The sequence below is a fragment of the Saimiri boliviensis genome, chromosome 19, assembly GCF_048565385.1.
Source record: "Saimiri boliviensis isolate mSaiBol1 chromosome 19, mSaiBol1.pri, whole genome shotgun sequence".
NCBI classification, from domain to species: domain Eukaryota; kingdom Metazoa; phylum Chordata; class Mammalia; order Primates; family Cebidae; genus Saimiri; species Saimiri boliviensis.
This window is the reverse complement of record NC_133467.1, coordinates 33,754,578-33,765,576: the sequence shown is the minus strand read 5'-3', so window position 1 is coordinate 33,765,576 and position 10,999 is coordinate 33,754,578. Positions and strand designations below refer to the sequence as shown.

General features: G+C 53.5%; 1 protein-coding gene across 1 annotated transcript; it reads right to left on the bottom strand.

The window, feature by feature from the left end:
• Nucleotides 1–241: 241 nt before the first annotated feature.
• Nucleotides 242–6,895, bottom strand: ETV3L (ETS variant transcription factor 3 like). Its single transcript, XM_003937870.4, has 5 exons — nucleotides 6,809–6,895; nucleotides 6,484–6,721; nucleotides 6,058–6,247; nucleotides 5,215–5,335; nucleotides 242–1,034 (listed from the first exon to the last, which is right to left on the bottom strand). Exons 1-5 carry the CDS (start codon nucleotides 6,864–6,866, stop codon nucleotides 556–558), a joined length of 1,086 nt encoding a protein of 361 aa, XP_003937919.1. The 5' UTR covers nucleotides 6,867–6,895; the 3' UTR covers nucleotides 242–555.
• Between the last annotated feature and the right edge of the window lie 4,104 nt (nucleotides 6,896–10,999).

Here is a 10,999-nt window from a genome sequence, read left to right as displayed (position 1 = left end):
CAGGGGCATTTTATTCATGGTCGCGGTGGAGAATTACAGAGCAGGGAAGGCCGGTGTCTCCCTTCTCCACCTGCCTGGGTCCTGGGGAAATGGAGAGAGGAGGAAGTGCCTGTGTGGGACAGAGGTTTCCCAGGGTCTCAGAGATCAGAGGGAAGGGAGAGAAGTGGCAAGGACAGGTGAGAAAAGGGCTGGAGACCTGAGCCCGGACTGGGGAGATGGGCCCTGGAGAAGACTCGGGGAACACAGCCACCCCTGTCCTCTCCCCAGGCGTGAACTGAGTTTTCCCCCTTAGTGGGCAGGATGGAAATGATAGAAACCTTATTCTCATCTCCCTGAAGAAAAGTCAAGATTAGGCATGTCCCCTTAGTCTGACTAGCAATGAGGTGGGAGAGGAGGGGCACCCTGTCTGGGTTTTCCCTGATGCCACCTCACACCTTCCCTGCAATGCTCCCCACCTTGGGTCCAACTCCGCCCCTTCGAATCCTGCAATTTCAGCCCATGTCCAGCCAGAGACTGACTTTGGAGAACTCCCCAACTTCCCACCTTCCTCTCCAATTAAGGAGGATCCAAGGGCCACACTGCTTTGAGGTTCTCCAGGTTGGGGGAGGGGAGGTTTTCCTCCCTGCTTTTGAGTCTGCGGGTCTCTGGGCAGAAGCCCTCCCTGGGATCCAGGCACTCCTTTGCCCCCATCATGGGAGCAGGCTTTACCTCCAGCCCCTCGGGCCTGAGGGACAAGGGCTGAAGCCTCTCACCCGCACCCTGTCCCAGCCCGGCCAAGAGAGGATGCCCTGGGAAATGCCAGGTCCCTGGGAGGCTCCTAGGTCCTGGGAGCAGGGTGCCTGGCTTGAAGACCCCTGGGAGCTGCTGCTCTGATGGAACAGGAGGCAAGAAGGGCCCCGAGAGGCAGGTCCAGTCGGAGGTGAGAGGGGGCAGGAGGGGAGGGGTGAAGGAGGCAACTCCAGGCAGCTCGCCTTGGACGCTCCCCAAATGGCAGCAAGGGCCCAGCTGGCAGGGGCCTGGGGCAGAGCCAAGTCCTAGAGAAAGAAAGAGAGAAAGGGTCAAGGGAGCCCAGCCTCTCTCAGATGCCTCTTGCTCCTCCCATTTCCCAGGCCTTCTTGTTTCTTGCTTGGAAGCCTCTCTTCCTTGCCCCACTGCTCTCCCTTTTCTTTCTGTCTTTTTTTTTTTTTTTTTTTTTTTGAAAGAGAGTGTCTTTCTGTCACCCAGGCTGCAGTGCAGGCTTGAACCCCTCAGGGGTTCAAGTGATCCTCCCACTTCAGCTTCCTGAGTAGCTGGGATGACAGGCGCGTGCCACTACGCCTGGCTGATTTTTGTGTTTTTTGTAGAGATGGAGTCTCGCCACGTTGCCGGCTTTGCCCTTCCTTTTCTGCTTTTCTTTTCTCTTGTGAGACAGAATCTCCCTCTGTCACCCAGGCTAGAGTGCAGTGGCGCGATCTTGGCTCACTGCAACCTCCACCTCCCAGGTTCAGGCAATTCTGCCTTAGCCTCCTGAGTAGCTGAGACTAGAGGCACCCACCACCATGCCTATAGTCTCAAAATACAGGTGTGGTGGTAGGCGCCTGTATTTCGTGTTTGTCAAATTGTATTTGTAAAATACAAAAAAAAATTTTTTTTACATTTTTAGTGGAGACGAGGTTTCACCATATTGGTCAAGCTGGTCTTGAACTCCCGACCTCAGGTGATCCACCTACTTCGGCCTCCCAGAGTGCTGGCATGACAAGCGTGAGCCACCATGCCCAGCCCCTTTTCTGCTTTTCTTTAGGCCTCATCATAAACTCCACTCTTTGGAGAAGCCTTCCGAGACCCCCAGCCTAGGTGAGGGTGCCTGCTGCCTGCTCTCGTGCCTCCCTGAACCTCTCCTCCAGCGCACTCAGCTGAGTTAGGCTCATGTAGTCATTTGTGTGCTTATTGATTTAATGTCTGTGAGCCCAACTCTGCGAAGGCAGGAGCTGTCTTTGTTTTATTTTCCCCAGAATCTACCCAGTCTGGACACACTGAGTGCTGCAGAAAAACATGTCTGCGCGTAAGGGAAGGACGGTGTCCGCTTTATCTCAGCGGATCCGTTCGTCACTCCCTGCGCCTGCCGCACGTGCCTGCAGTCTAGCCGGGCAAGGACTGGATGTGTGGCCTTGGGCTTGTCATTTCCATTTGCAGTCCTCTGCTTCTTCATCCATAAAATCCCCTCTCCTAGCTTAGAGTAAGCTGCGTCATGGAGCAGAAGGGGCCTGTGGAGTTCATGACTGGGAGGCCCAGGGCAGGCGTGGGGCGCCCCAGCTTCCCTCTTCTCTGTCTCACTCTGGTCCATACTCTCCTCCTGCAAAAGGGCTTCCTTCTTGCTCCTTCTAATCCACACCCTCTCCCTCTCCGACCCTGCCGGGGCCCTACAATAGGACTTCCCAGCCGGCGGCCTTGGAGATGACTGTACCGAGCTCCACATCACTTTCTGTATGTCCACAAGCCTGACTGCAGTTCCACATTTTTCTTAGCAAGACCACGTCATTCAACTCAAAGAACAAGCATCGGCCCAGCGGAGCCACGTTGGTCGGGCTACAGTGAGTAAAAACTGGAAAAGCAAATTAGTTATTATTGACGACGTCCAATGTATTTGATAGGTGCAAGATTTCTGAAGTCAGATCTGTGTAGGGAGAAAGCAGAGACAATGATCCTCCAGGAGAAGCAGCGTGGGTGGAGACCCCGGCCAGAGCAGCCGCTCTCTGGGTCATTGTCCTTTTCCCTGTGTCCCGAGATGAGGTGGGACTGCTGTCGCACAGGAGGGCTGTGTTCCCCAGGCTCCTGAGGTCAAGGCATGGGGAAGAGAGGTTTTATTTCGAAGAGTCCTCCTCTCATTCCACCAGCGGGTCCTGACCTTTCCCAGCACCAGCCCCACAGTCCCCTGGTTCCAGCGCCATAGTCCCGACACTCCTGGAAGCAGCTTCCTTTCCTGGCACAAAATGCTCTGAGTAAGGATGGAGGCGAAGGGCTGGCACAGGCTTCTGGAATCTCAATCCAGAAGTGAGGCATGTGGCTGCTCCCAACCTTCTGGCGACCTACCGCGGCTTAGCCTCCCTTAGGGCCCAGCATAGGCAGGGCTTGTGTGCTTGAGTGCAGAGGGGAGGGAGGTGCAAAATAGCCCACTCCAAATAGGGCCTGGGAGGGAATCCCCCTCCCCTCCCCTCCCCTCCCCTCCCCTCCCCTCCCCTCCCTTCCCTTCCCTTCCCCTCCTGCCTCTTTCTTTTCTTATTTCTCTTTCTTTCTTTCCACCTGGAGAGGGAACACTTTTTTCTTTCCTTCATAGTTTCCCAAAGAGAGCAGCTCTGTGCCCAAAGGCATTCCCAGAGCTGGGAGCAGGTGGGTGGGGGTGGAGGAACAGGGAGGCTGTCCAGGTGCTGTTTAGCTCTGGGCTGCCAGACCAGACCCAGCGAGTCCCAGCAGGCCCTGGGCCACCCCACACCCATGGCCTCAGCTGCACTCCCGAGGTGCAGAGCTTGGGGCCCCCAGCAGCTCAGGGGTGGGGTGAAGGCCATGAATCCTTCTTCCGTGAAATTGCCTGGAGCGAAGGGGCAATGCTTGGGCCCCCCTGCACAAGAGCCTCAGGTTGGTCAAGTGTCTCTGTGATCTTTTTCACAGAAAATCTGCTATTGTCAGTTCCCAGCTCACAGCCTCTGTAAGAGCTGATGTCCGCCTTCATTTTCACCTTCTCCCACGAAATGACCATGTGCCTCTGCGCTGGCCTCCTCCCAGTCCCTCTGTCCTGTCCCAGGGCCATTGCACACACTATTCTCTTGCTCGCTACACTCTCTCTACTCCCTCTGAGGTAAGCTAGCACCCGTGTACAGTTTGGGTGTCATCTCAAATGTCACTTTGTCAAGGAAGTCTTCCCTGATGCCGTCGGCACCCTGCCCTTCTCCTCTGCAGCAGTTAGCACAGTTAAAACCACTTATCGATCATCAGTTGGATGTCTGCGCCCCCCTTGCCTGTAAGTCCTATAAAGGCAGTGCTGCTCACTTTGGCTCCCAGCCCCTAGGACAGTGCCTGGCACATTAAACAGGAAGTCATTAAGCATCTGATGAAAGAAGAAACGAATGAGTGAGTAAATGAGTGAAAGAACTCTCTCTTCCCAGTCTCTCTCCAGCTGAGCCTCCTTCATCCCATGGCCCTGGTCTTGGTTCCTGCCCTGTCGTCGCCTGCCTAGATGATCTTCAAAGCCCCCCAACTCCAGTGTGCCTCCTTCAACTCAAACTCCACGCACGACACCGGTCATCTGCATAAAACGAAAGTCTGACCGCGACTCTTCCTCCCTGTCCTCCCGGCCTGCATGAGAAAGTCCTGCTCCCTTAGCATGGCTCGCGAGGCCTCTGTGGCCCGACACCTTGTTTGCCTTGTCGGCTCCATCTCTCCTCCGTTCCACTTGTTCCCACCCCATCGCCAGATCAGCTCTCCAACAGCAAGCTACCGGCAGTTCTCGAGATTTGCTACACCTGTTCACAGCTTTTTGCTTTATAAATGCTATTCCTGGCCGGGTGTGGTGACTCACACCTGTAATCCCAGCACTTTGGGAGGCCGAGGCAGGTGGACCACGTGAAGTCAGGAGTTTGAGATTCGCCTGGTCAACATGGTGAAACCCCGTCTCTACTAAAAATACAAAACTTAGCCAGGCATGGTGGTGCACGCCTGTAATCCCAGCGGCTTGGGAGGCTGAGGCATGAGAATCGCTTGAACCTGGGAGGCAGAGGTTGCAGTGAGCAGAGATCACGCCACTGTGCTCCAGACTGGGCAACAGAGTGAGACTCTGTCTCAAAAAATAAATAAATAAATAAATAAATAAATAAATGCTATTTCCTCTGCTCAGGCATCTTTTTCCATCTCCTTCACCCGCCCCAGTGCTGCGTCGTCTGGGAAGCTCCAGTTCCTTCTCTGGGCCTGAATGTTTAGCACCTAGTGCTTACCTGAATGCCAGCAGCAGTCGCTGGCAGTCATCCCATCTCTGCTCCCCACTAGGTTCTGAGCCTCTTGAGGGCTGTATTTCAGCTCTGAACCCCCACACCTAGTAGATAGCTCGTGCTCAATAGGTTGAATGAATGAATGAGTTACATAGTATCCCTTGTCTCATGCCCCCGTCAGCCATGTACTCAGCCAGGAAGGCCCTGCCTCCCTCTGGCAAAGATTCCCTGGGCCCTCCCAGCCCTGAGCACTCACGGTGGACGCTGCTGCTGCTCCCCTTCTTAACCCCAGAGGACTCTGGTGGCCCCCAGGGGGTCTGCTGTTGCACCAGCTGCTCCACCATGGCCCGATGGGTGAACAGCATGCTGTGCAGGAGCTGAGGGTGAGAAGTAGGTATGGGGTGGGATGGGCTCTCCCTGGCATGTATTCTCCAGTACACAACCAGTTGCTAAAACAATAAAATATTCTCATACCGATTGTTTTTGTTTTGTTTTGTTTTGTTTTGTTTTGAGATGGTGTCTTGCTCTGTTGCCCAGGCTGGAGTGCAGTGGCGCCATGTTGGCTCACCGCAACGTCTGCCTCCTGGGTTCAAGCGATCCTCCTGCCTCAGCCTCCCCAGTAGCTGGGATTACAGACATGCACCACCATGCCCAATTAATTTTGTATTTTTAGTAGAGATGGATTTTGCCATGTTGGCCAGGTTGGTCTCAAACTCCTGACCTCAGCTGATCCGCCCACCTTGTCCTTCTAAATTGCTGGGATTACAAGTATGAGCCATCATGCCTGGCCTCTCATACCGATTGTTAAAAGCCCACTGCCACGGCTGCCTACAGTGTCAGATGCCTTGGGCTCTTCCCTCTAATCCACCACTAAAGCAGTGGCGCCTAGCACAGAAGGAGCCACCCTTTCTCACAGGTGGGCCCTGTACCACTTAGATTGTTAAGACACCTGCCCTTGGGGTACTCAGGGACTAGGATGCAGGAGGAGAAGAACACTGGAGGCTGATGGGCCCCAGGGGCAGAGAGGAGGGTGGGAGCCTCCCGGGCAGAGGGGCCGGACCCGGTGGAGCCCTGAGACAGGAACCACCTTCTCGCTTACCTCGCTCTGCACACCCACGGGCACCAGCGCTGGCCGACACAGGGCAGGGACCCCCAGCAGCAAGTGGGGGGAAGGCGGCGCCCGCACTCCCCACAGAGGATAGTTGACTACGATGAGCTTGCTGAAGTTGAACTTGTACGTGAACCTTTTGCCTTTGGTCTTATGCAGGATCCTCTTATTGTAGTAATATCTGGAGAATTCGAAGTGGAGAATCGAGTTGGCCCGGTGGTTAGGGAATAGAGTCAGTCACATTCTCCTCCCCAGCCGGGCTGACCCTAAGCTGCTCTCAGAGAAGCCCAAAGCAGCTCCCCACAGGCCAGGACACTCGCCAAGCGTGAAGGGGTGGGAAGCAGCAGGGGGGCCAGAAACCACGGCCCTTTCCCTTGAACTCTCCCTTCTTAGGCCGTGCCGGCCACCTCCTCTCACCTGAGGGCCCGGCTGAGCTTGTCATAATTCATCTGTGGTTTGCATTTCCTGCGGCCCCAGAGGCGGGCCACCTCATCTGGATCCTTGATGACAAATTCCCCGTACTCTCCCTGCTGCCAGGCGATGACATGGCGGAACTCTTCCTTCTGCAGCAGCTCCAGGATGAAGTGCCACAGCTGGATCTGCCGGGAGCCTGGGGACGACTCGGCTTTGTAGGCCCAGTCAGGGAAGGCCAAGCCTGGGTGGGGAGGGGAGAGTGAGGGCTCTGGAGGCCCTGCCCTGGGCCGCTGCTGGAACAGGGGGTAGACCTGGCCAAGAGGCTCACCTGAGATCCAGCTGCCAGGGGTGGCCCGGACGCCCTCAGCCAAGCAGCTGCAGTGCATGGTACACTCCGGTGAGAGGTGCTGTGTCTCAGCCTTGGGGAAATACGGCCACCACTTAAGAGGAAGGGACGGCAGGAGGCGGAGGGGAGGACAGTGAAAGAGGAAGGAACAAGGGAGGGAAAGAAGGAGGGAAGGGAGAGGGTCGGGAGAGAGAGAAAAGGGAAGGGACAAGAGGTTGCCAGTGAAGGTGAGAAAAGGGAATCTGAGGCAGGAAGCTTCCCCATCCCCAGACAAGGCCCAGCCTCCTATGGGGAGCCCAGGACTGTCGGACTCAGGGCTTGGGGCTGCGCCACTTACACAGATGGAGAGAAATGCAAACGTTCCTGTATCCTGCCCCTGCTGGGGGATTTAGACAGAGAATGAGAGCTCTTCTTAAGGCTTAGCAGGATTGGAGGTTTTCCCAAGAGAAGACAAAAGAAGATGTAATTAATCGTGGGCTCATTCTAAACCTTGAGTGGGAAGGAGGTGGCATATACACATACCTGTGCCTTTACAGTATTTCAAACACTTTCACATTTGAGAAGAGCAGATGTGTGTGTGTGTGTGTGTGTGTGTGTGTGTGTGTGTGTGTGTGACAGAGTCTTGCTGTGTCACCCAGGCTGAAGCGCAGCAGTGCGATCTTGGCTCACTGCAAACTTCACCTCCTGGGTTCGAGCAATTCTTCTGCCTCCGCCTCTCAAGTAGTTGGGATTACAGGTGTATGCCACCACACTTGGTTAATTTTTGTATTTTTAGTAGAGACAAGGTTTTGCCCTGTTGATCAGGCTGGTCTCGAACTCCTGACCGCAGATGATCCACCTGCCTCAGCCTCCCAAATTGCTGGGATTACAGGCGTGAGCCACTGCGCCTGGCCAAGCAGGATTTTTTGGTTCTTTTTGCCAACGAGTCCTAAGGGCCTGGCACACAGTAGGTGTTCTATAAATGACTTCGGATAGAATGAATGGCAATGGACTTATAGATAGTGTCGTTCTTTGTTGAACATCTGTCCCCCACTGAGTGCCAGCTTCGAGGTCAGGAACCCTAGCTGTCTTGTTCTTTACTGGCTCCTCAGATCCTAGGACTTCATACTCAAAGGCGCTTTATAGATGTTTGTTGAATTGATGAACCATGGGCAGGAACCGGGAATCTTGTGGTTCTCAGCTGAGAAGTGTGGGGAGTTTATGGAATAAGCCCTCGTGAGATAGACTTGCCTGATACAGGGAGAGAGGAAAGAAAATGTGTAAGCCCTAAAGCCTTCCGGACGGAGCAAAAGGCTGGTCTCCACTATAACTAATGGAAGATAAAATGATATGCAAGGGGGCTGAGGAGGGACGGGAGGGGCTGCCGTGGGGACGAAGCCATGGGACCTGCTCCTGGTGGGCCAGGGTACTGGGATGTTCCTGGGCCCTTAGCACTGCCTGTGAAAGAGAATGTGACCTGTAACGTGAGAATGTGAATGCGTAACGTGACCCGGGCCTGGCTCTCCACCTCTGATGGAGATAGGGTGCAGCTAGAACTTGGTAGGCTGGCAGGTCTGGAGGGCACGAGAGGGTTTGTCTGGAGTTGCTTTCTCATTTTCCAGAGGAAGCGCAGGCAGGGAAAGTGACCTGACCAAAGACAGACGGTGAGTTAGCTGCCCTGCCCCCTGCCTCCTAATCCATAGCACTTTCTCGTCTACTGAGTTGCCTTAAGACTTTAAAAAATAATCTATGCTGATGCTTTTCAGACTCTAATGTGAATAGGAACGACCTAAAGATCTCTTTAAAATACAGATTTTGATTCAGCAGTACTTGGGGGACTTAAGACTGTGCACTTCTTTTTTTTTTTTTTTGAGACAGAGTCTTGCTCTGTCACCCAGACTGAAGTGCAGTGGTGCAATCTCAGCTTACGGCAAGCTCCGCCTCCTGGGTACAAGCAATTCTCCCACCTCAGCCTCCCAAGTGGCTAGGATTACAGGCACCTGCCACCACGCTGGCTAATTTTTGTATTTTTAGTAGAGACGGGGTTTCATCTGTGGCCAGACTGGTCTCCAACTCCTGACGTTAAGGGAGCCACCCGCCTTGGTCTCCCAGGGATTACAGGTGTGAACCACTGCACCTGACCAAGACTCTGCACTTCTAACAAGCCTCTAGGTGATGCTGCTGCTGCTGGTCCACAGACCGTACTTTAAGCAGCGAGAACCTATAGAATCCATGGAATGCAGCAAAAAGAGACTGTACGTGTTAGAAAGTCAGGAACCCCAGACACTTCAGGTTTTAAGAACCCTGGCTTCCCCGACTCCTGACACCAAGAAATCATCTGGTGTCCCACTCTCCCTTTCCCTGGGAATGCTCAGTGCCAGGGATGTGAACTGACAAACTGACAGGCAGTTAAGGGCAGGAGCTTGAAGGCACCAAGCCTGGCCTGAGCTGTCTCTGGAAATTAAGGTGAACAGGGCAGTGAGTAGATCCAAGCCCACCCGGAATCTGGTTGAATAGGTTATCCGACTCATCTCTCTGTCTCTAAACTGGAGGCTGACATTCTGGAGACTTCTATTCTTTCCTCCCCCAAAGCAGATGCCCCGACTCCTCTTCCAGCCTCCTTTCCTGTCCTGTCCACTAGGAAATTCCTCCTTGGTTCAACCTCACTCTGATTGGGATCTTTTCTGCTTCCCCTTAGGAAAACGGGCTGGGAAATGGGGCAGGGTGCAGAGGTGAGTTTTGAGAGAGTCCGAGGCACGACTGTTCCCTGGAGGAAGCTGATAGAATTTCCTATGGCTTGGCCTGGCACCTGCTGAATCTGATGGTGTTTTCTGGTCTGAAGGATGTGAGACCTTAGGGTGGACTTAGGATCTGGCAAGAAGAGAATGATGAACCCCGTCACTGACCAGACACTTGGTGTGGTCCACACTACATTTAGGGATTGAAACCGACATATACTGAAACCTCACAGGAGGTAGCAGAGGGGTTGCATAACTTCCCTAAGACCATACAGCTCTTAAATCGAAGAGTGGAAAGCAAGACTTTGAGTCAAGATTTATAATGTGCGGCCATGTAGGTAGGCTCCCAACACCCCCGTTCCTACCGCCCAAAAGAGCGAAACCTCAGAATACAAAATCAAGGGGCATCAGGAGGCAAGGTCAAGCCTCCCAGCTTCCTGATGCCAGCAGCCTCCTCCCCAGCCTCTCCCGTGTCTGTGAGAGTCCCTGATGGATCCTTAAGACTCTGAGGACCTTGCCAGTTCTGGATGTGGAAATCCTTGTTGCTGACAAGTCCTGCCCAAACGCCTGCCCCGCATCCTTCCTTTCCTTCTCGAGCCTCTGAGCTGACTGGGGAGCACTCAGAGACACCACATCTCAGTTCTGCCTTCATGTCCAAGAGTCGTTCTTGGCACTGAACCTTAATTCCTTGTGCTTCACTTTAATCCGCACTCTGGTGGGGATGCTCCCAAGGCTGGGGGTGGTAGTTCTGTTCTGTGATCCAAGTGGCTTCTCTTAAGCACTTTGTGTTTCTTGAAGGGTTGTAGCAGCAAGCAATTAGTATGGCCATCATCATCATCGTTCTGATTACTAATAATATGATTAACCCCCTTGGCCAATGTAAGCATTTATTACCACACATGTAGGTTTTAGGTAGTTACTTAGTAAAAGCAATACAGATACTGAAGATAACAACAGAGAGTAAGCCTTAAACTAGGGCTTGGAGCCAAAGGAAATGTCCACAGCAGAGTTCACCTTTGGAAGATTTTAGTTCATATGAATGGGGCCCTTACCATGCTCCCAGTATTGGGTTTAACACGTGTTCCTATGTTACTCCATTGACTCTTCACAATAACCCTTCGAGATAGGTATTATCTGTTTTGTATGCTAAGGAAATTGAGGCTCAGAAAGATTAAGAGACTTGCCTAAGATCCTGGCCAAGTGGTGGAGCCGGATGGGAACAGGTCTGTCTGACTCCAGGCTCTGAGCTGTAATCAGTCAATCAGGGCAGGAAAGTTGAGGATGAAACTTCAGAGCAGAGACGTGAGGCTGGTGGGAGGCCCTGGGTCCTGAAGGAGACACCTCCAGTCTAAACCCTCCATGTGGGCCCTTTGCCAGAAAAATTATCCTCAAAGTCCCCAGAAAGCTGGAGGTGAGCCAGCCAGATGGACAGAGAGCGATGCAGAAGGGATGAGAA

What these genes read in the sequence shown, in the direction of transcription:
- ETV3L (XM_003937870.4), bottom strand. Translation starts at nt 6,866, where the DNA reads ATGCACTGCAGCTGCTTGGCTGAGGGCGTCCGGGCCACCCCTGGCAGC. An exon ending in AAGCTCAGCCGGGCCCTCAG is followed by an intron (nt 6,248 to 6,483) that starts GTGAGAGGAGGT and finishes CGAATTCTCCAG; the next exon opens with ATATTACTACAATAAGAGGA. An exon ending in GAGCAGCAGCAGCGTCCACC is followed by an intron (nt 1,035 to 5,214) that starts GTGAGTGCTCAG and finishes TTCTTTCTCTAG; the next exon opens with GACTTGGCTCTGCCCCAGGC.